The 26,083-nt window shown below is 39.6% G+C and overlaps 1 protein-coding gene across 2 annotated transcripts in view; it reads right to left on the bottom strand.

The window, feature by feature from the left end:
• Positions 1-26,083, bottom strand: part of lpgat1 (lysophosphatidylglycerol acyltransferase 1) — a 67,179-nt gene that overhangs the window by 14,233 nt on the left and 26,863 nt on the right. For both annotated transcript variants that reach the window (XM_034162767.1, XM_034162766.1), the window contains exons 5-6: positions 21,609-21,888; positions 10,514-10,640 (exon numbers count right to left, since the gene is read on the bottom strand). In XM_034162767.1, the coding sequence (XP_034018658.1) occupies positions 10,514-10,640; positions 21,609-21,888 (407 nt within the window). The remainder of the gene's footprint in view (positions 1-10,513; positions 10,641-21,608; positions 21,889-26,083) is intronic.

The following is a 26,083-nucleotide window of genomic DNA, read 5'->3' as shown; positions in this document are numbered from 1 at the left end:
CCACTACACCCTATAAAACCATTTTCAAATACAACCTCTGTATGCCACTAAAAAACACGGAGAACACAAAAGGGTGGGGTGGGATGCAATTTCATCAAATGTGTAAACGGGACATTCCTTAGAGAGGTGGGGGGAAAAAAGAACACGTTTTATTTAATGGTGTCTGCTTTACAATGATGAACAACAAACAAGGCATTGCAAGTAATGAAGTTGGTTATCTCTCGCTGTCTCTCACACTCGCACGCACGTACACACACACACACACACACCCCTGTACCTTAAACAAAAACACCAAAACAGGATGATAAAATGGAGTACACACCACCTTAAACAGTACACTATGCAAATTAATATAGGTGATTTTGCCATTTCTAACCCTACCCTTACTGATAATGCTAGTCATTAACTTTATTGAATTTTATATACACTGCTGTGGGATTATGGGGCAAAACCCAGCACTCTGTGTCCAATGGAATCCTGTAGAAACTCACGTTCTCCTTCTGTGCATGTCTGTTCTAACAGTGAACTGCACAACAAGTCTCTTGCATGGTGTAACAGCAGAAAAAAAGAGGAAAGACAAGTTGCGATGGCTTGTTTACACAGCCAAGTGTATTGTGACCAGCTAAACTGAACCTTTGGCTGCGTGTGGCACCTCCGGCACATGACCTCTGACATCACACGCAAAGCCTCTATATGAAGTGAAGCTTCCAATTCTTTAAAAAAATAAATAAATAAAAGCTACACCCCTAATATTTTGATATTCATTCTCTCAAATCTCACAAAGTGATGGTCTGACAGAGTACAAAGCTCAGTGCTGTAATGACTTCACTCACAAAAATTGTATGAGCATTTTGCAGAGAACAAGTAGTACATTAAATCACTACAGCACTAGTAAGAGCCCACTTGCAGTAGAGATTTTCATGTAATTTTACTTTGAGGTCAATCGGAATCCCGAGTACACCACACAGACCACATGACCCTTCAGAGCCTTTGCTTGCAGAATGTGCTCATACGCAATCAGAGAAGTTGAAGGGTGGTAGCAGGCCCCTTAATTGCTCCACTTAGTATTTAAACTGCCCTTCCTCTAGTGTCAGGCCTTTTTTATGTTCCAGAAAAATGTTCGGTAAAGATTTCAAAACGCACTGAGCAAGGTAACACGCAATGTTATGAATGGTATACTTGAGGGGTGAGGTATTATATGTTTACAGTATCAATAGTCTTTGTGCTAAATGGATTTTCTTTTCATTTACAAATGCTGTTATTTATAGTTAGACATCAACCTGTCCAGGGACTACAGGTGGAAATTTGTATTTTTGCTATAACCTGGCACAATGCATCTTTCCTGTTTTTTTTAGGTCAATGTATTATTGTGCACTGTCCCTGAGAAATAAAATCATACCATACCAACTGCCAGTTCACACAAAGATAACGTTCACAAACATTTCTTCATGATTTCTCAAAACATGGCGCACACCAGATTTGCTGGAATACAGTGACACGTTTTGGAATGGTGTTTCTGAACCACCACCTGATGTAGTTAGGTACAGACTGCTGGAAGAGTGAGTTAGGAGGTACATTTAGAGGATTCTGGACAGCTCTTCTCCAGATGGAACATGGATGGTGAGTTCTCTTTAAATATTTTCTGAAAGCTTCTAATGTTCTGGCCCAGTCACACGGCACTTAACGAAGGGCAACAAAGCCCTAACAAAACAAGAAATCTGGACTTTCGCTGACTTTCATTGGCATCGTTTAACCTTCGCGCAGCTTTGTTCCTGCAGCTGGTGCTTCGTCAGGATATTTAAACTGCTGAAAAATTTGAACAAAGGGCAACGAAAACCTCAATTTGTCTGTGTTTCGTTTTGCTGTCGTTCTTGACGTTTTTAATTGTTAGTTTAGTTTTTGTAACATTATTGTTTAGTTTGACTTCGTTCAACCAGCTGAATGTTTTCACACAGTGCAGAAGCCGGTTTGTGAATGCTGAGGCTGCTGCTGCATTCATGTACTGTCGGAAAATATAGGGCAAACTCAGCCTGTTTACTTGGATTTTTTAATGTGGGTGGGGGTCAGCTTAAATGGGCTCAGGCATCTTATATAGGGAAGAATTAATCTTTTGTGTGGATATAATTATTTTGCCACAAGCAACTGCTGAATTTGAAACAAAAAAGTTGTGTAATTTCCGACGGGACTTGAATGCAGCGTCAGCAGCAGCTGCTGTGTGCACTGCTTATTTTTTTAAATTAAATATAACAATATGAGTGTAGGAATGTAGATAATTCAAATGATTATATAAAGAGCTGTTCTGAAGGCAGAATTCGTATTGCGGATCAGCTGCAGCTGGCTGAAATAACCGCACGAGTCAATGCGTGTTCACACAGACTGATCAATTTACTGCTCTGATATATTCAATCATCTTTACACTTGCATTTATTCCCCCTTTTGACAGTTTTCTGTTATAAATCAATATATATGGCTTACTAACGTAATACAGTGATCACGAAACACCAGAGGGTTTTTTTTTCCTTAAATTGGAGCAAGACGGCGCATGCAGTGCGTCGTCAGAGTATGGATTCTGATGATGGAGATGATCCCTCTTTTGTTCTGGACGAGGACGTGCACACAGATCTCCACAGCTTCTGTTTGCAGTTTCTCCAGGACTCAAGCACTATGAGCTCTGTCTCAACATGAGTCCTGGAACTCAGAGATGCAGACACACACTGCTCCAGCTGTGGCTCCAGGCACATTTCATTTAAAGCGTCAAGATCGCTAGCTTCGATTTTGTTAAGTTCCTCTTTCGTCCCTTTTGCGTTCTTGCTTCGCAGGCTGTTCGGTGATAAAGCTCTTTCGTCCACCTTTTCTCAACAAATTGTGACTTTTTTTTTTTTTTACTTTTTCCCTTCGTTCAGGAATCGTCGTGTGCCATGTGGCTGGGCCATTCGTTCAAATTTCTCAACAGTTTAAAAATCCTGACGAAGCGCCAGCTGCAGGAACGAAGCTGTGCAAAGGTTAAACGATGCCAACGAAAGTCAACGAAAGTCCAGATTTCTTGTTTCATTAGGGCTTTGTTGCCCTTCGTTAAGTGCCATGTGACTGGGCCACTAGAGGCAATGACCATACTGTGGGCATCTTTGTCAAACCCTTTCTCCTAGTCCTCATAATCTAGGAGTTAACTCTACAAACTGCCATTTGCACCAGCTGAGGCTTGAATGACGACATGTATGTCAGACAGAATGTCAGGCAAGCAAAGGCTAAAATGGCATGCCTTGAAAGCTTTCATCATTTTACTTTTCTCAATACCATCTAACACACATGCCTTCAAACTGTCCAACACAGACAGAGGTGGTGATTTTTTTTTTTAAATAAAAGTACATATATACATACACATATATATATATACATACACATATATACGTATATATATATTAGACAAGACTCTGGTAAACACAAGCATATAAAAAGTCATTCCAGTGTGGCTATTTTTAATGATAATTTTTATATTTGCACGTACAGGTCATGACTTTTCTATGACCATATGAGTTTGTGCTGCTGTAACTATTTAGGGCGATGGCAGAGAGATGATAGGCAGGAGAAGAGTAGAGTCAACGTTAATTACATTCCAACCATGGGATCATCAACCTCTTATCTGTGCAGAGGTCCGAAGTGCCTGCAAACCATCATCACTGAAAGACATGGACTATGTTCCCTGAAACAATTAGGTTGAAAGAAATGTCAGTACATCGGGGTGTGCATGTATGTGCCCTAAAGTTAGTTTAATTATCAGTAACTAAAGAAAAACACTGGGATTTTTCACCCTAAACCCTATTTTTAGATGTTTCTGGTTTCAACTTTTCACCTAGGACAACCCATGTACATCTACAGGATCCTTTCCTCTAATGCCTCTAATGACATTTTCGGCTGTTCAGTGCCAATGAGAAGCTGTTTGAGGTTTCTGGCTTGTCCTATAAACTTGTATTGTACAGCTATTTAATCTGTGACTGTGCCTCCTCGAGATAAAAGTGTTGACAACTACACACACAAAAGTAGTATCCCAGGCGGGTTTTCTTTTTAGACATGAATTTACAGTATGTACTACAAGTGATGTTCGTATTACTTAAGGACATTGCTTAAAAACCTGTCACATAAAACATGTAAACTACATACAATGCTGACATAATGAAATTGGCAGTGATCTGACATTCATTAACTAGGACTTTTATGATGAATATACAAATGTCCACCTTTGATGCAGAGTGTAAACATGTCACATCTACCACTTTTACCGACTTCGCAACATTTTACAAAGTGCTTACAGTAAAAACATGCCTCAAATCTTAAATACTGCTACTGCAAAAGCAATGATTCCGTGTGTGTGTGTGTTTGTGTGTGAATATGGGCCTGGTCAAAGAACGGCAGGTGGGCAGCTCAAAAGCAAGCATGTAATGACCATGCAGACTCAGATTGCATAAATCATGTCACCTTTCAGATATTTTCAAAGAGAAATACATATAAAAGCAAAAACAACCAGAAATGGGGACGTTTTAAAGAAAAAAATTTCAATGTATTAACACCCACGACTGCCCTGGCTCAGCCTCTGCACACCCACCGAGATCTCCCATCTGCCATTGACAGAGGGCTTATAATGCTGCGATCTGAGAGACTTAGATTATATGGGGAGAGGGCAAGGGAGATGAGGTGAGGGAGGGGAGGTAAGGACCAGAGGGAGAGCGAGACAGAGGGACAAAGGAGGATTTAAAAAAAGTACTATGTTCAATGCAGATCCAGCTAAAATATATTACGCAACAGTCTGCAGTGTTATCTTTACAACACAATACAGGAGAGCAGGTTATTGTCAACATCAATTCAAAGAATCAAGTGAAGAAGTCAATTTTTATGTTCGAACAACAAACACAGCAGGGATTGCTTAAACACGTCGCAGTATCTTCAGGTTTGACACCACAAAGGCTACAGTGGGAGGATATTCTGCATGTAAAATGGAGGAAAGTGGCTGTAATTCATGTTCATAAAGAAAGTCATCTAGTGATGAGGTTGCTGATTGCATTATGTCGTCAAGATTTTGTTTCATTTCACGTTCTTGAATCTTTAGCGACAGCGATTCATCCTCCCTTGCATTCTCTTTTAGTAAGTACCTTCGACTTCTCCCTTGTTTCACTTGGAGTCGCCACAGCAGATCCAAGGTTGATCGACGGTGCATCCGGAAAGTATTCACAGCGCTTCACTTTTTCCACAATTTGTTGTTATAGCCTTATTACAAAATGGTTGAAATTGATTTTGTTTTCTTCAAAATTCCACAAACAATACCCCATAATGACAAAATTAAAAAAAAGCTCTTTTTTTTTGCAAATTTATTAAAAATAATAATAAAAAAAAACTAAATCACATGTACATAGGTTATCACAGTCTTTGCAATGAAGCTCAAAATTGAGCTCAGGTATCTCCCGTTTCCAATAATCATCCTTGAGATGTTTCTACTGCTTAACTGGAGTCCACCTGGGGTAAATTGAGTTGATAGGACATGATTTGGAAAGGCACACACCTGTCTACATATAAGGTCCCACAGTTGAAAGTGCATGTAAGAGCACAAACCAAGCATGAAGTCCAAGGAATTGTCTGTAGACCTCTGAGATAGGATTGTCTCCAGGCACAAATCTGGGGAAGGATACAGAAATATTTCTGCTGCTTTGAAGGTCTCATTGAGAAGTGGCCTCCATCATCTGTAAATGGAAGAAGTTTGGATCCACCAGGACTCTTCCTAGAGCTGGCTGCCAATTTAAATATAGCAATTGGGGAGAAGGGCCTTAGTCAGGGAGGTGACCAAGAACCAGATGGTCACTCTGTTAGAGATCCAGCATTCCTCTGTCAATACAGGCGAACCTTCCAGAAGGACAAACATCTCTGCAGCAATCTACCAATCAGGCCTGTATGGTAGAGTGGCCAGACAGAAGCAGATGGAAGACATGGCAGCCCATCTGGAGTTTGCCAAAAGACACCTGAAGGACTTGCAAGACCATGAGAAACAAAATTCTCTGGTCTGATGAGACAAAGATTGGACTCTCTGGTGTGAACGCCAAGCATCATGTCTGGAGGAAACCAGGCACCATCCCTACAGTGAAGCATGGTGGTGGCAGCATCATGCTGTGGACATGTTTTTGAGCAGCAGAAACTGGGAGACTAGTCAGGATTGAGGGAAAGATGAATGCAGCAATGTACAGAAACATCCTGGATGAAAACCGGCTCCAGAGTGCTCTTGACTTCAGACTGGGGTGATGGTTCATCTTTCAGCGGGACAATGTTCCTGAGCTCACAGTCAATAGATCAAAGGAGTGACTTCAGGACAACTCTGTGAATGTCCTTGAGTGGTCCAGCCAGAGCCCAGACCTGAATCTGATTGAACATCTATTGAGAGATCTGAAAATGACTGTGCACTGACGCTCCCCATCCAACCTGATGGATCTTGAGTGGTGCTGCAAAGAGGAATGAACAAAACTGCCCAAAGATAGGTGCACCAAGCTTCTGGCATCATATTCAAGAAGAACTGAGGCTGTAATTGCTGCCAAAAGTGCATCAACTGCGCAAGGCTGTCCCCTTTGTTTTTGTTTGTTTGGGTTTTTTTGCTTTTTTTGCTTTTTATTTTTAATAAACTTACAAAAAAAAAAAAAAGGTTTTTTTCATGTCAAAATAATTTACTCCATGTTGGAATAAGGCTGTAACATACTAAAATGTGGAAAAAGTGAAGCGCTGTGAAAACTTTCAAGATGAACCGTTCATGTTTTACGTGGGATGCCCTTCTTGGCACAATTCCACATTCCAGGGACGACGGGAGGGTGGCCTTGAACCGGGAACGTTCCGCTTTGGAAACCAACGCACTTAACCACTTATCCACCACCCCTGCCCCTGTTTTGATAATCAATACTTATGAAGCCATTAGACCAGGGGTGGCCAAGTTCGGTCCTCGAGGGCCAACTTCCTGACACTCTTAGTTGTCTCCCTGCTCCAACACACCTGAATCCAATGAAAGGCTCATTAAAAGTCTGCTAACGAGTCTTTCAATGGATTCAGATGTGTTGGAGCACGGAGACAACTAAGAGTTTCAGGAAGGTGGCCCTGGAGGACCGAACTTGGCCACCCCTGCATTAGACAGTGAACTGGGTTGTAAACACAGATTCCTCTTCTTTTTTCTTCAGTCTTTCAGCCATGCTGAAATAAGCAAAAAGCAGAGCAAGTATGATCCTTTTCGGCTACTGTAGCAACACAGCTGCATAACTGGATCTTTAAAATAAGAACTGGGATCCCCTGATTTGAGAAAACAAAAACTGTAATCTTTCCTGCATGACGTTTGGCAAGTTTAGCTTTATAAAAAAGAAAATAAACTTGCAGATTAGCTAAATAACAGACAGACGCTCTGTCTACACATGAGGCTTACACCACTTTCACACGTGTCCCTGAACAACGCAGGGCTGCCTGGTGCAGAAATGTTCTCAGATTAATGTAGGGCGGCAACGTTCACCCATCACTCTGAAAAGTCCAAGTCACACGGAGGGTAGAATCTTTTTTTTTTTAATTCATGTTACTGCTCTTCAATCTGTCAGTTATTTCCCCCCAGAGAAAAGCTTGCTGGAAAGCTGCAGATCGTACAGAATTAAGTCTGTCGTATATCATCTATATATGACATATAACATAGCGATATATGCCAAATATCATCATCAACTCCATCATATTATGTTTTTTCAGTAGTAAATAAATAAATAAATAAGATTAAATACAGCATTAAACAACAGCCAAAAGAACATTATCTTCATTACTCAAGCACAGTGAACTTTCTCGGTATCCCAATGTTCTCTTTATCAGCAGGAACATTAATCCCCTTGTTGCCTCTGCACCAGCATGGACCTGACTTTCCTAAGGTGAGTGCTGTCGACATGTTCATAACAATGTGTGCACATATTTCAAAACAAAAACAGCTGTGCATTTAGCTTAGTTAGCTTCCTGTCGTAACCCGTGATGCCTGCTGTGCATGTGAAACAAATTGTGTCCTCGGCTGATTAGAGTCCCCAAGACTGAATGGGGTAGTGTATCCTCTGCTCATAAATTACAAACCTAATGAGCCCTTAGGCTTTTTCCAGGTAGGCAGGCAACCCTCCAGTGACAGGTCAACAACAAATAAATCAAGGGCCCATAAATGCCCCTTTACCTTATCCCATTACACACACACACCAAGGTTGAAGATTAAAGATGAAACCTTCTTTACATTTGGGTCTGCCTACATCCCATATCTGTCCTTTCAATACAATGCACAGTGTGGCCACAATCATCTTGAATCAAGTCAGTTGGAGAATCTAATCACAGCACACCATCAAATCCACCAGTGGCTGGACTACGACGAGAGGGTCACTGCAGCACAGTGACAGCAGGTCAACAGGGGGAAAACTACATTTCCATTCTGGAAGATGAAAGATGCTCTTGCTGGCAAACTATGGGGTCATCAAGAAAAATGAATACATATGTATGTAAAGTTTGAGAAAAGAATATGACCCTATACACTGCATGGTTGGGGGGTTGGAATAGTGCACAAAAATATTAGCTGAATACAGCAAAACTACATAAATCTGAATGATGAAATGTGGTCTGAAGAAACAATTGTCATATATCCAGTGTCCAAGCTCTCCGAAAGTACAAATGAATACAGTGAAAGTGACTCAGATAAACTGTACAGATGATCAAAGTCTCCAAAAACCCAACTAAAGTGATTTGTAACTCCATTATTAACTTGCGATACAAGTCCCGGAAATATGATTCCACTAATGACGAAAATATAACCCCTGGCAAAAACTATGGAATCACCGGCCTCGGAGGATGTTCATTCTGTTTAATTTTGTAGAAAAAAAAGCAGATCACAGACATGACACAAAACTAAAGTCATTTCAAATGGCAACTTACTGGCTTTAAGAAACACTATAAGAAATCAAGAAAAAAAGATTGTGGCAGTCAGTAACGGTTACTTTTTTAGACCAAGCAGAGGGAAAAAAATATGGACTCACTCAATTCTGAGGAAAAAATTATGGAATCACCCTGTAAATTTCCATCCCCAAAACTAACACCTGCATCAAATCAGATCTGCTCGTTGACATTAACCCTATGTCATGAAATTGACCCTATGTGTCTTTTTGCAAGGAATGTTTTCACAGTTTTTGCTCTATGGCAAGATGCATTTTCTTAAAAAATGATTTCATCATCCTTAAACATCAGAAAAGTGTCCAAAATATCAACGTAAACTTGTGCATTTATTGATGATGTAATGACAGCCATCTCCCCAGTGCCTTTACATGACATGCAGCCCCATATCATCAATGACTGTGGAAATTTACATGTTCTCTTCAGGCAGTCATCTTTATAAATCTCATTGGAACGGCACCAAACAAAAGTTCCAGCATCATCAACTTGCCCAATGCAGATTCGAGATTCAACACTGAATATGACTTTCATCCAGTCATCCACAGTCCACGATTGCTTTTCCTTAGCCCATTGTAACCTTGTTTTTTTTCTGTTTAGGTGTTAATGATGGCTTTCGTTTAGCTTTTCTGTATGTAAATCCCATTTCCTTTAGGCGGTTTCTTACACTTCGGTCACAGACGTTGACTCCAGTTTCCTCCCATTTGTTCCTCATTTGTTTTGTTGTGCATTTTCGATTTTTGAGACATATTGCTTTAAGTTTTCTGTCTTGACGCTTTGATGTCTTCCTTGGTCTACCAGTATGTTTGCCTTTAACAACCTTCCTATGTTTGTATTTGGTCCAGAGTTTAGACACAGCTGACTGTGAACAACCAACATCTTTTGCAACATTGCGTGATGATTTACCCTCTTTTAAGAGTTTGATAATCCTCTCCTTTGTTTCAACTGACATCTCTCGTGTTGGAGCCATGATTCATGTCAGTCCACTTGGTGCAACAGCTCTCCCAAGGTGTGATCACTCCTTTATAGATGCAGACTAACAAGCAGATGTGATTTGATGCAGGTGTTAGTTTTGGGGATGAAAATTTACAGGGTGATTCCATAATTTATTCCTCAGAATTGAGTGAGTCCATATTTTTTTCCTCTGCTTGGTCTAAAAAAGTAACCGTTACTAACTGCCACAATCTTTTTTTCTTGATTTCTTATAGTGTTTCTTATGCCAGAAAGTTGCCATTTGAAATGACTTTAGTTTTGTGTCATGTCTGTGATCTGCTTTTTTTCTACAAAATTAAACAACTGAATCAACATCCTCCGAGGCCGGTGATTCCATAATTTTTGCCAGGGGTTGTACATGTTTCTCTGGCTTGCTGGGAAGACATAGCAAAGTGGTTGGCACTGAAAACTGAGTGGCACCTACAAATAATAATACATTCTTGTGAAGCATTTAAATAAGAGTCTGCATATTAGCAACATTGTAATCTTGAATGCTCGGGAAACTAGTTTGGATTGATTAACAAAAAAAAAAAAAAAAAAAAAAATCCTTTCTTACCTGTAGTGTACATGTGTGGCTGTCGGAGGCCTGTAGCCAAAGATCCAAGTCTGGATATCCATAGGCCTCACTTTGGGATAACCTATCGTCACATCCACGACCCACTGCAGGCCTCTACGTTTATTACCTATTGTGGGTCAAAACAAACACACAAAAATTAAAGACAGCACATTTTACACAATAGGGCTATAGTGTTTGTCATGAGAAAAAAAATCTAAACAAATAATAATAATAAAAAAAAAATCCTCCAGTATGAAAAGAGAAGTCATTAAGGCTTAGCTTGAAGACCACAAGAAAAGATTTAGCACACTTAAAATTAAACAGTGAAAGCAATATTATTCATTAAATAAACAAATAATACACCGGGTTGTCAGCAATAGAAATGCCTGGTTGGTGAGAAAATGTGCAGTGCATGTTGACATGCAATCCAAAAATACACAAAACTAGAGACCTGTGAGCAAGCTCATAAAATGTTACAGCCCGCTCTGCCATATACTAGTTGTTAGGTATCAGTTGGAATACATTTTTTGTGATGAAATACCTGGATTAACAAATTGGTCCACCTCTTCACATGTAACTGACAAATATTCTGCATTGAAAAACAAACAAAACTCAAATTACCTCTCCTTGAACACGTCAGACATTAACTATTTTCTTTTATGCACATCGTCAGATGGTGTGCTACCATTCTGTGGTTTTATTGAACTCTACAAACCAGTTTAGGAGGATTTGCTCTTATCAGGACAATACATGATGCAGCATGATGATGTAACATTTAACCACAAAATCCCAATTAAATCCCCTTTAAGATACTGTACCGGAATCATTTTCCTTCATGCATATCTTCATTTATATAACGCCTAAATAGATCCTTGCTATTTGATTGGTGGTTTGTATGTCACGTGATATGGATCATTTGTCCCATTTGCCATTGTGTCCCATTAACCATGCAAATTTGGTTCCATGTTTTGTACCATTGCATGGCGGGGTTTGTTTAATTAACAGTGCTCATTCTTGTAACACAAAAAACAAAGAAATCAAGTACGCCATAAGCCGTCGGAAGGTATTTTCAGTATTTGCTGGGACATCTCTACCTGAAGTACAATCACTGTTGGATTAAGAGCTTTACAAATTTCTGTCAAGATTTTTTGCTGGACTAAGGAAAGTAGACGGCAGCCTGTACACGAAGAAGTCAATGCAGTGCATCAGGTACAGACTACATCGTCAGGATTGTTAGGAGTTATATAAAACAAATGTTTTTCATTCATGCAATGGTAAGAATATTTCATGAGGTAAAAGATGAAATGTTCCATTCAACTCAGTTCTGCCTCATTGAATGGAACATTCCATCTTCCCCCTCATGAAATATTCTTACCGTTGCACTCAAACATTCATTATTTGTATAATGGTATGCAACAAAAATTTCTAACTCTAACACAAAGTGTCAGCGCACAGCTGACAAACATGGTCATAAAACACCGACACTGCTGCAGATATTATTTCAGTGGTGATGTGGACATTTCCTCCCTACCCACACTTTTCCTCACCCTACTCTGGCTAATGGAAACCACTGTTTTTATTTAGTTGCTGTACTCAACTAAATCATCTTAACTTTATCATTATTAATTAAAAACAAATTGCCAAAGAGCAAGCACTTACTGTGCATAGAACAAAGATTATTTCATAACGCAAAAAGATGTGTTTTTAGAAACAGATTGTTGGCTTTTCTGGTTTAAATTATGACCAAAATGAGAAAAGGAATTAAAAAAAAAAAAAAAGGCCCACTTGCTATAGTAGCTTAGTCATTAGCCATTAAAATTGGACGGTTGGGCATTCCCATTGTTGAGCATTATCATCACTTTACAGAGGCGTTGCTAGGCCGGTATCGTAGATTTAGGTCGACGCTACCTAGCTATACCTGCCTGCTGTGTGTAAACAAATGACGTCAAAGCGCGCAGCCCAAGAACTGTCTGCAGAGGAAAACATAAGGCGAGAAGTGTGTGTTGGTCCCAATATGGATATTCTGGATGATTTTCTCATGGATGGTACGACAATGAACAGCAGCCAAAGCAGCCAGCTTGATGAGGACGCACCGAATTCGGAGAGCAGCGCACGCCAGACGACACGACAAAAGTTAAAGTGAGCCAACTTTTTATGTACGTGTTACGTATCTCAGTAAAGTGATAATAATGCAAGTAACATGCATTTGTCGTGCGGTATGCAATTTCTGAGTCCCTCCGTCCATGCTGTCGCCCAAAATGACAGATATTCACCCGAGTTAATATCTGTCATTTTGGGCGACTAGGCATGGACGTCGGGCCTCTGAAAATGCATACCGCCCTCTAAAAGCATGTTATTGTATTATTATCACTTTACCGGGGCGTTGCTAGGCCGGTATCGTAGATTTATGTCAACGGTATCTGGTTATACCCGCCCGCTGTGCGTAAACAAATGACGTCATAGCGCGTGCAGCCCAAGAACTGTCCACAGAGGGGGGGGGGGGAACTGTCCGCAGAGGAAAAGACGAAAATGCGAGAAGTGTGTTTTGGTCCCAATATGGATATTCCGGATGATTTTTCTCATGGACAGTACGACAATGAACAGCAGCTAAAGCAGCCAGCTTGATGAGGGAGAGCAGCGCGCGGCAGACAGCGCGAGACACGACAAAAGTGAGCCAACTTTTTATGTACGCGTTACGTGTTGGGTATCAGTAAAAAATTATAGTAATGCAAATAACATGCTGCATACCGCCTTCCAAAAGCATGTTATTGTATTATCATTGTGATACAAAAATAAATAAATAAAATCAAAAAATCTGTTTAACAGCATGTCCATGAAATAAATAATTCACGTGCACCTTAATATGTAGCATGTTTTCATTTCATAAATATCAGAGTACTTGAGGAAGCTGATTCATTTGCACCAGTGTTCGTGACATCAAACATGCATCCTCTGTACTGATGGGAATAAATAACCACACAGCTATTAGTAATTGTGTTTGTCCAAGTGTGCCGAAAGGCAGACACCGTCTCCTGTGAGAGGCCAAAGACATGGGCCCAATGCCAAACTATCACTACTGCTGTGCATACAGTGACACAACACTGTTGTAACAGCAGCCATGGTAATGAAACAAGAGCTGTAGAAAATACATCTGCCAAGCTATCTGACGTACCATTAGCCACTCAACAGGCTAATCACTACAAAGTCCACACCTGTCCTTCCTACAAACTCAAATTTGTTGAGTTATGTATAAAGATCTTGAGGCACACCCTAAATGAGCCAGCCATGACCTTTTAATGGCTGGAACTGCTTCATAACTCACGCTGTTCGGACTTCCTGGTGCAGAAAGTCTTCATTTAGGCTGTGATCTGTGCTGTGCATGAGTGACCCTGTGTCCTCTGTACCAGAGCTGAACAATACATTTACTGGAAGTAACACACAAGTCCAGAAACAGTGTACACATTAACTGCTTGTGTCTGTTTGAGTCAGCAAGGTCTGCCCACCCCTGGGTATAGAACAGCGTGTTGGGTCGAAGTGAGACAGAGCTGTGCCTGGTATGGGCCGGGGGAGAAGGGACACAGCACACCTCTGAGCATGTGTTTTTGACGCACTTGGTTTAATTAGCATTAGACAAGTTTAAGTGGAAGGACAAATAACACTGCAGCAACATATGGAGGGACAGATAGAGAGATAGCCCATGAGCCAGTAGTCAATTTTGACCTAATCAGTACCACTTAAGTGAAATAAACAACACTTACAATCCACCCTCGTACCAGGACCTAGACAAAAATGTATGATACCCATCCCAGAAAGGTCGGTATTGCCAGGTAGGGGTCAATATTTTACAGTGATCCAATCATATTGAAAGGCAAACCACATTATTTGTCCACTCCAAACAATTCTAAAAATGTATAGTTTGGACTATCTATAACCGAGTGTTTTGATGTTATGGGGTAAAAACCGCAAAAATAGTGACAAAAGTCAATTCCAGTTTGTATAAGAGTCAAAAGTTAAAGTTATTAAATTTTGCTAAAAAGTGATGCAAATTATTGGTGGCGCTGATGGAAATAATAAATGGAATTGTTTTGACCGTAAAGAATGCTTAGTCTCCAAAGTAAAGGTCAAACAAGGTCAACGTCCACTGGATTTTTGACATACATTACCCTATAATGTGATAACTAAGCATTACAGATGGTGCAAACTATTCCTTTTTAAAACTAACCAATAATTTGCATCACTTTTTACCAAAATTGGAGCAACCTTAACTTTTGACCTCTGTACAAACTCAAACTGAACTTTGTCACCATTTTTGTTGTTTTTAACTACATAACATTCCGTCATATAGTTCAAGCGATATATTTTCTGGAATCGTTCATCTTGATCAAATAATGTGGTATACTTTTTAACATGATTAGAGTATTTTTAAATTTTGACCCCTGTGCAATTCTTTATTGATCCCTAACTAGCTGTAGCTTCCAACCTGGGATGGCTATCATGCATTTTTGTGTGGGCCATGGTATACTGAGCCTGGATTGTGCTGTTTATTCCAATTAAATAGTAAGAAAAACCTGCTTGGCCCAAGGACTAGACAGAGCTGAGTGATGTGACAAAAAGACCACATTATTTTTTTCTGTAATGATCAAGACTGATACTTAGTATATCCATACGTTAACAACCAAATCTATCTGTTAAATGTTAGTCTGTCCGGCCAAAACCACTCAGTTAGATTGTCATTTTTTCCAGGCAACATGTAAAATTTCCTTGAAGATGTGTAATAACGTTGTAAGCAAAAACTAAGTATGTTTTTAAAGCACATTATAAATCCAGTTGCTCACAATGGAGACACTCAAGTCACACCAAAGTTTGTATGCTACCATTGTGCTGTATGATGCTAGCAACCTTTCATGCCAATATTAGCCTGTTACCATTGCGTTAAATTAACCTTGAATCACTGCTTTAAGACATTGTGCTTGCTCAGGTCCTCAGCTATGACAAGTATGTATTTTTTTAAGCATATTATAAAGCCAGCTGCTAAAAACAGAGGCGCTCACCTCACGCTAAGGTTAAGTGCAATGTCAGTACCTTGACCTTGGGGGGGAGATGACAAATTTAATGGTTGTGGTCATAAAAAAGTATATTTTATTTAGCAACTCACATTTCAGAAATACTATGACTAAAGAAAACTACTAAAATAGCAATTGGGATGAGGATCAGCACCTCCAAATCTCCAAATCAAAATCCAGACCATGGCTTTCTGTTGGAAAAGGGTGGATTGTCTCCTCTAGGTCAGGAGAGAGTTACTGCCCCAAGTGGAGGAGTTCAAATATCTTGGGATCTTGTTCTAAAGTGGGGATAAGTTGGAGCATGAGGTCGACTGACGAGCTGGGGCTATGTCTCATGTTTTGCGGATGCTGTGCCAAACTATCATAGTGAAGAAAGAACTGAGCTGAATGCGAGACTCAATTTACACTCCTATCCTCACCTATGGTCAAGAACTTTGGGTAATGACTGAAAGAACGTTACAAGTGACGGAAATAAAATTCCTCCGTTGGGTATCTGAGCTAACAGTCGGGGACGAGACAAGCAGCGCAAATATCCCAAAGGAACTCCAAGTATAGCTGTTGCTTCCTTGCATTAGAAGGAAACCAGCTGAAGGTGGTTGAGGCATCTGGTGAGGCTGCCCCCTGGTCCTCTTCCAGGAACCAGGACATACATCAAAAAAATGGGTGAATTACAGTGGATTTATCCACAAGGATTGTGCTAATAATAATAATAATAACCTGATAGTGATTGAAAAGAGTAAACAGATAATGAGTGAAACTAAACAAACCAGAGGATTAGCAGTTAAAATGTAGTTTATTAACAAAATATATTCAGAGAAGGTAAACATTTAAAAATGCAAACATGCATTGTCTGCCTTAAAATAACTTCCCTTTCCTTGTAGCTTATTAAAATAGGGTATACAAAAAGTAACTAACACATTTTTGTACCATTGCAAACCGACTGTTTGGCTGATCACTTTGGCAGGGAACTGGTGAGATTTTCATTTTGTATTTAGATGCATTATTTGGAAATCACCCAGCTGCGCTGCTGATCTAACAAAATCATTGCATATCACTAGACACAAATAAGATTAACATACCCAAAACAATGAAATGTTAACCCCAAACAAATGCAATACAAACTTATCTGCATTGGAGTTTCACAGCACCCAATTAAGTGATGCTTCTTTGGTATGACAGAGACATAAACAGACTGGAGTTTTCCCCAAGTGCTGAGGCTGTAGGACACAGAGCTGCATTAGCAAACTCGTGGAAGTCTCAAGTTTCCCCCCCCCCAGTACATTCTCAATAATGCTGGCCCAAACTCTCTCCAAGTTACTATTAACACAGCACATCCTTAAAATGGTTTCTGAAACAAAGCCAGAAAAATCCACTGGGCAAACTTGGTGTGCAATATTCATGGACGCAAAGGACTCATTACATTTGGAGTATAGCTGTTGGGAAAAGATGGCTTTTGCTTCTGACTGTTCAAAGAAATTGGTTTAGATAAAACTATAGGCAGGATTTATTCATAGAAATGCTGAAGTAATCCACATAATGTCATAAACCCCCATTTCTGGTAGATGATAAAAAAAAAAAAAAAATTCAGCAACACAAATTTTATTAAAACACTTTATAAACTGCATGACTATCTCCCAGGACATTAGTTTTATTTGGGGCTGGTCCCTAGACAGAACAAAATACTCTGAAAATCACCAATGGGGTTTCAAGGACCTTGCAATTTCTAGCATCTCTGTGCATGTCACTCTTTTCCTCTCCCTGCAGTATTTACTGCCAAGTTGCTTTTCATTTATACAAGGCTCCCCCACAGTCCATTGTGACACAGAGGTGATGACTTAACAGCTGACATATTAACTAGGAATCAGCCATGGCCTGCTTGATTATCTAACTTCCTGAAATGCTTATCCATAAAGATTTCATAAATGTCTATGTGCTGTCTAATTCTCATGCTGTTGAATTTATATTATATACAACGGGGAAAATAAGTGTTGAAAGTGTCACCTTTTTTCCTCAGTTAATATATTTCTAAAGGTGCTACTGACATGACATTTTCACCAGATGTTGGTAACAACCCAAGTAATCCATACATACAAAGAAACCAAAACAAGTAAGTACAGAAATTATGTTTAATAAAATGGAATGACAGGGAAAAAAGTACTGAACATGCTTAATGAAATGTATTTAATATTTTGTATAAAAGCCTTTGTTGGTAATGACAGCTTCAAAGACACCTCCTGTATGGCGAAACTAGTCGCATGCTCTTCCACAGTCTTCAAATTTTGACGGCTCCATGGACCTGTTTGATGAAACCTGATCTTTAGTTCTTTCCATAGATTTTCTATTGGATTCAAGTCAGGTGATTGGCTGGGCCATTTTAGAAGCTTTATTTTCATTCTCTGAAACAAACTGAGAGGTTCCTTGGCTGTGTCTTTGGGATCATTGTCTTGCTGAAATGTTCATCCTCGTTTCATCTTCATCATCCTGGTAGATTGCAGCAGATTTTTAACCAAGACTGTCTCTGTACATTTTTCACCCCATTCATCCTTCTTTCCTTCCTGAAGTTTGCCTGCGGATGCTGAAAAACAGCCTCACACCATGATGTTCCCACCTCCAAATGTCACTGTTGGTATGGTGTTTCTGGGGTGATGTCCAGTGCCATTTGACCTCCAAACATGTTGTGTATTATAGCATCCAAAGACTTCGATTTTGATCTTGTCTAACCAGACTATATTCTCCCTGTATTTCACAGGTTTGTCAGCAATGGAGCCTTGCGTGGTGAGTGCATATACAGGCCATGGCGGCTGAGCGCATTACTTGTTTTCTGTGAAGCAACTGTACCTGCTAATTCCAGGGTCTTTCTGAAGCTCTCCAAAAGTGGTCCTTGGCTCTTGGACAACTCTTCTGACAATTCTTTTCACTCCTCTGTCAGACATCTTGCAAGGAGCACCTGGTCATAGCTGGTTTATGGTAAAATGTTCTTTCCACTTGCAGATTATCGCTCCAACAGTGTACAATGGAACATTCAGAAGTTTAGAAACCCTTGTGTAACCAATGCCATCAGTTGGTTTTGCAACAATAAGGTTGCGCAGATCTTGAGAGAGCTCTTTACTTTTACATCATGAGATGTTTCCTGTGCGGTCACCTTGGTAATGACCTTTTAGGACTGAACCAGCTGACAATTTGTATTGACAAGGGACAGGATTGCTTTCTAATTATGGTACTCAGATTTCAGCTGGTATCTTGATTTCCCTCCTCCCTTTCTTCAGGTGTTCAATACCCCCAGTGTCATTTCACATCATTACACATAATTTATGGACATCTATGGTTTGATTTCTTTGCATGTGTGGATTACTTTGGTTGAAATTTATTTTAAATACACTGGAGCATTAAGTGCATGGACGTTTTGCCTATGCTACTAGAAAACGGTGTCTAAGGGGTGTTTTGTTTTGCTTTTAAAGACATATCTGGGGTGGTCCACCAGGACCCATGTGATTAAGAAGAAATAACATTTTCTCCAGTTGAAAGCAACTGCTATTGCTGCAGAGTTTCAATGACCTTCTTTCTTGTCTCTTTCAGAATTTGTTTTGACCTTACCAGGCTATATCACTGGGCAAGACCATCCAGTAAACCTCAGGCTGCTTAAACAATTCAACTTAACCAATTTGTCTGAACAGAGCAGGTAGTAATCAGCCTCTGGTGCATCTAGTCCAGTCCCAGCTATCAATGCAGTTTGGAAAATTTGCAGATTACCTAATGTGTAGTTGGTATTTGTTTACTTTTCTGCTTTTATTAACAAGCAATGTGTGTAGTAGTGCACATGCAGACCATGCACTGCAATGCTGAACCATCCAGCAGGTGTCAGTGTTCAGCAGGTGGCAGCACAATACACAATGCGTTTCTTCAGCTGGACACTTTAACAATGTTCCAAACACAGGTCTTTCAAAGGATCTGAAACAAATTCTGAACAGTCACATGGCAGGAAATAACTAAGCAGAGAACATAGAATGGAAAATGTCTAGGGAGAACAAAGGAAGGGAAAGGTAAAACAATACGGCACTGTTAAACTTCCTGAAAAACTCTAAAAAGAATTTAACTACTTTTTGTTGTTTTAGGTAAGAACTATACTTTGCTACATCCCCCTGTACCCTGTCGTACAATAGGTGGTGTTATGCAATGGATGTCAGCAAAGTACAAGAGAAAGGATTTGAAACATTTTGAAGGAGTTTTTCAAATTAGCCACAGCAAATCTGAAACCCAGAAGAATGGTTTTGGCACAGTGACACCAATATATTCTTCAATTATGGTTTTACTTTCCTGTTCTGTTGCCTACTTTGGTTCATATTGTGAGGTCTGTCTTTTCATGCTGACATGGAAGCAATGTTCTTGAAATATGGCTCTTTCAAATAGTCAACAACACAATCAGCACCTGCATACCAAGTGAGGAACTGAAAACATCACACATTTTTAAAATAAATCTTGTTTCCATGTTGAATACAGTCAGTGTACTGCACACTGGTAGGGTGAAAAATATGACTACTGTGACACGGAGCAGCTGACTGTGTGGTTGTCAATGACCGTCTTTAGCCAAAGCATACTCGCCACCTAGCAGATGTGCCAGTTCTTGTACCAGCTGGACTGCAGTCAATGAAATTCGCCAAAATAAAAAAACTCATGCCTGATTTTGACATATGGGCAGGGATGAAAACTTTTTGTTTTTTTTTTTGTTTTTTTTTTTTAAAATGGGGCCTACCAACATTTAGAACCCCAAAACTCGAACTCCCATGGTGCATTGCTGCACAACACCCACTGATCACTGTTGTTAGCTAATATCGCTAATTTCCCCAAAAATTAATCCTATAAACGTTCCATTTTCACAGCGTTCAAATGTCAGCTCTCCCCAGTTTCTGTGTGACTGAAGCCAAACACACGCACGCACACACACAGAGGTCAAATGGCTATTATAATATAGATGAGTGTATTTCAGATGAATAGTGCACATAAAATACAGTTTGTGTGTATTAAGAAAGCATCAAGTTCTACTCCAACAGGAAATCACTTGCTGCACACGTGAGGCAAATTATTATTTCACACTTTTCCTCTCCCTTCTGTCTCTCTTTGGGGTGGTGACAGAAAAGGCTCATAGCCACGTTCACACAGCATTATAAAGTAAATAGAATTTTTAAGGGCATCTTAAACTGCTTATACATATATACATACACATATATATACACATACATATATATACATACATATATATACATACATATATACACACATATATATACATACACATATATACATACACATATATACATACACATATATACACACACATATATACACACACATATATACATACACATATATATACACACATATACATATATATACACACATATACATATATATATACACACATATACATATATATACACACATATACATATATATATACACACATATACATATATATACACACATATACATATATATATACACACATATACATATATATATACACACATATACATATATATATACACACATATACATATATATATACACACATATACATATATATATACACACATATACATATATATATACACACATATACATATATATATACACACATATACATATATATATACACACATATACATATATATATACACACATATACATATATATATACACACATATACATATACATATATATATACACACATATATATACATACATATATATACATATACATATATATATACACACATATACATATACATATATATATACACACATATATATACATACATATATATACATATACATATATATATACACACACACACACACACACACACACACACACTGTAGAATACCCAAACAACACCATGGTATTAAATTCATAATTCATCAAACCATGAAATGAGCCATTTTTAGCAATCTAAACAAATACTGTTGAGAGAAATTTTTAGAGATGATAAGATCACATTCAACAATGTAAAGTTTATATGCATTATCAAGTTACCTGTCTGATTTGGGATCCCAATCTCTCCAGCCACGCTGCCGTTTTCCTGCTGGGCTGACAGGGTTTTCAGGATAACATGAGTGGCCCCCAAACGGGGCAATGTCACATGTGCCAAATGGGGGAGAGAATGCTTCTTGGCAAATAACTGGCTGGTTTCCCGTCTTTTGCGCAGGAAGCCACCTTCAGGGAACAGGACTACCCACTTTCTGTCACGGCTGTGATAGTATTTGTCTAGATGATCCTTCAAGTAGATCAGCTGCTTGTCTCGGTGCGCTTTCCCCTTTAGAAACAACAGATAAATGCATAGACTCATGAAACAGTAAACATGTTCTGAGAAGTCATGCAATCACACATACGAGGTCTGTTAGAAAAGTATCTGACCTTTTTATTTTTTTATTTGAATCACGTGTGCTTGCATCAGCCAACCTTGAACCTTTGTGCGCATGTGTGAATTTTTTCACGCCTGTCGATTGTGTCATTTGCTGGTAAGCAGCCTTTGTGTGAGGACGTGTGTAGTGCGCTCGGCGGATTTTCATTGCAAGGAAAATGACGGAATGACTGGAGCAGCGCCGCATCAAATTTTGCCAGAAACTGGGCGACAGCCAGCTGGAAACCATTCGGATGATTCAGATGGCTTTCGGTGACTTTTCAGTCGTGTGACTATCCGAGAAATTGTGGAAGAGGTGGGCATGTCACAGCATGTCATGTGAGACTTAAACACGAAGGTGCCTTTGCTCCGCCATCAGCAGCTTTTTTAGATTTCACCGCCACTCTTTTCATGGCCAAATCTTCTGTCACAATGGAATGTGCCGAAAAAGTGCTGATGTCCACCTCTTCCGCAATTTTCGGACAGTCACACGACGGTCCCGCATCACCACAGCGTTCACTTTGGAAAATGATCTGGTCACTTCAGCATGTTGATGGCCGACAGGAGCACGGCTCGCTCTCCATCGTTGTGCGGACGTCTTTAAACCGGTTGTACCACTCCTTAATCTGTGTGATGCCCATAGGATCGTCACCGAAAGCCGTCAATCATCCGAATGGTTTCCACCTGGCTGTCGCTCAGTTTCTGGAAAAATCTGATGTGGCGCTGCTCCAGTCGTTCCGTCTTTTTCCTTGCAATGAAAATCCGCCGAGCGCACTACACGTCCTCACACAAAGGCTGCTTACCAGCAAATGACGCAATCGACAGGCGTGAAAAAATTCATGCATGCGCACGAAGGTTCAAGATTGGCTGATGTAAGCACACGTGATTCAAATCCATCAGGTTTTTGCAAAAAAATAAAAAGGTCTGATACTTTTCTAACAGACCTCGTATGTTAAATATGTTTTTAACATTGAAAAATGTCATACAGGGTTCCAGTACAGTTTCATTCATTTCAAAATGCTATCATTCTAATATCTCAGTTTGTTTTCTTCATCTCCTTCTGGAAAAAACAGAGATGTCAGACTAATAATGAACTTGACAGGATGGTCTTTTTTAACCACATACAACATGAGCAAACAGACAAAAGTGGAACTTATTTTCAGCAATACTACAGTGCACAGGACAGCAATAAAGGAATGCCTGAAATGGATATCATCTGATGGCTGGGAAGACATTAAGAGCATTTACCAGTGAGAGCAATGGCACGAGAAGAGGGTATTGTGGATTGATTTTTATTTAAGCCTGCTCAAAACCGACTACAAATGCATGGGCACAGGAGGCAGAATGTATGCACACCTGTAAGTCCCTTCGGCTGCTCCCTTGTTTTGCACTCGGGGTCGCCACAGCAAACCAAGGTGGATCTGCATGTTGAATTGGCATAGGTTTTACGCTGGATGCCCTTCCTGATGCAACTCCACATTACATGGAGAAATGTGGCAGGGGTGGGATTTGAACCCGGAACCTTCTGCACTGAAACCAAGCGTATTAACCACTTGGCCACCACACCACACACGTATAATACATGTTCATATCTACTCAGCTACATGTTAATAAAGTACAGAACTCAGAGTAGACACACCTATCAAAATCCAGAATAGAAGCTGTGCAGTGTGTGTGTGTGTGTGTATATAAGGGGGAGGCCTGTCATCATCAAACCTTTCACAAATGTCAGTGTGCAATCTGACTTTTTCAAAACATTGTTAAAATGTCTTTTCTCCACCTCCTTTATCTTGAACAGATGATGGGACATACAGTATACAAATAATGAATGTTTGAGTGCAGCAGTAAGAATATTTACATTATTTTAAAAATTGAAGGTTATGTTCTGGAAACCATTCATTTATTTTTATATGACATCTAAACAGAGCCACAGTGACATTTACCGTATTTTCCGCACCTGCGTGCAAGTCCCACCTGTCAAAAAATACTTCTTGAAGAAGGGAAAAAACATTTTTAAGTCACACCCTTTTTCTGTGTTATGAGCTCTTTAATTTGGGATTTTTGTGCATTGTTGTAGTGTATTTTTTATTACAGCCATTTATTCTTTTATTATTGGAGTTTATTTTGTTTAGTGCTTTGATTCTTGTGAATGCTCTATGTAAATAGTCATTATAATTGCTATTATTAATAACAAACTTGTGAATTTTCTATATATAAGATGCACCGGCTCCCAACCTAGTAAAAAAAACAAACAAACAAAAAAAAACTACGGTTTATTGATTTGGTCATGGCAACATCACCTCCAGTTTGCTTTCATGCCAGATCAGTCACCAGCATAACAATACGCAGCTGTCAACATGTTTTACCAGAGATACAATGTGTATCGGGGACTGGTATTTGCTCTTGAATTCCAGATTTAAGTAAGCACTTCTTTGAATTTAGTTATATAGCTAATAGATATGTGCAATACAGTGGAACATATGGGATAAAAATGCACAGTAATGTGACATCACTCATACAATGGGGCCAATAATGTCACTTGACATATAATCCACCAATCAAATGACAATGATCTATTTATGTGTCACATAATAGCATATAACGGCTTCTATTATAGCTCAAGGCTATTCTTTTCCCCAAAATTTTGTAAAAATAATTGACCAATTAGTTTTAGAGTAATTCTGGTAATAATATTCATTTCCATACACTGCATTCACATTTTCACAGTGCAGCACACTGGTCAATACAAATCAACACCTCTGTGTGGCAGGAAAATAATACTACAACACAGCTTTTGAAGCAAGTCTACTCTGCAACTTCATTTCAGTTTTGAAGGAAGAGAACACTATCGTTTATATTGGTCAAACCAGAGCTTGTACCACAAGTAACAGTGCTAATGCCACTAATGGCTGACACACTGTGCAGTGCAGAATGAAGTAACACATGGCTGCTATCCTGAGGGGACAGTAGATGTTGAGTCTGGTGCAGATTCTTGCTCTGGGTGGGCCTGTGATGTATTCTGGGCAATGGTGTTGAGAATGCACAGGCACGCACGCACGCACGCGCACACACACACACGATCAGACTTCGTTATCTGCAGCGTGTCTCGCTGTTAGACTCAGGGTCTGTCACTCTTGGCACAATGCCAGATATATAAAAACAACAACTCACTTTTCACATTTATTGCATGGATCAGAACTTGGAATCAAAATTTCTAAGCACAAATTCCCAAAATAATGGATCGAGAAAGGATTCACAGCACTTCACTTTTTCAACATTTTGTTATGTTACAGCCTTATTCTAAAATAGATCAAATTCATTTTTTCCCCTCAAAATTATACCCATAACAGCATGACAAGTTTTTTTTTTTTTGGCAAATTTATTAATAAAAAACTAAGAAATCACATGTACATAAGGATTCACACCTTTCGCTCAATACTTTGTTGATGCACCTTTGGCAGCAGTTACAGCCTCAAGTCTTCTTGACTATGATGCCACAAGCTTGGTGCACCTCTGAGCAGTTTTGTCCATTCCTCTTTGCAGCACATTTCAAGCTCCATCAGGTTGGATGGGGAGCGTCGGTGCACAGCCATTTTCAGATCTCTCCAGAGATGTTCAATCCCACTGAGGTCTGGGCTCCAGCTGGGCAACTCAAGGACATTCACAGAGTTGTCCTAAAGCTAGGGCTGGGTGATATGACCTAAACTTCATATTGGCTGTGTGCTTAAGGTCGTTGACCTGCTGAAAGGTGAACAGTCATCGCAGTCTGAGGTCAAAAGCGCTCTGGAGCAGGTTTTCATCCAGGGTGTGTCTGTACATTGCTGCATTAATCTTTCCTTCAGTCTTGACTAGTCTCCCAGTTCCTGCTACTGAAAAACATCTCCACAGCATGATGCTGCCACCACCATGCTTCACTGTAGGGATGGTGCCTGGTTTCCTTCAAACATGAAGTCTGGCATTCACACCAAAAAGTTAAATCTTTGTGTCATCAAATCATCTAATTTTGTTTTTCATGGTCTGAGAGTCTTTCAGGTGCCTTTTGGCAAACTCCAGGTGGGCTGCCATGTGCTTTTTATCAAAGCAGTGGTTTCCATCTGGCCACTCTACC

Source organism: Thalassophryne amazonica, chromosome 21 (genome assembly GCF_902500255.1).
Source record: "Thalassophryne amazonica chromosome 21, fThaAma1.1, whole genome shotgun sequence".
Taxonomy (NCBI): domain Eukaryota; kingdom Metazoa; phylum Chordata; class Actinopteri; order Batrachoidiformes; family Batrachoididae; genus Thalassophryne; species Thalassophryne amazonica.
Note: the sequence above shows the minus strand (reverse complement) of the source record. Positions and strands in the feature narration are given on the sequence as shown.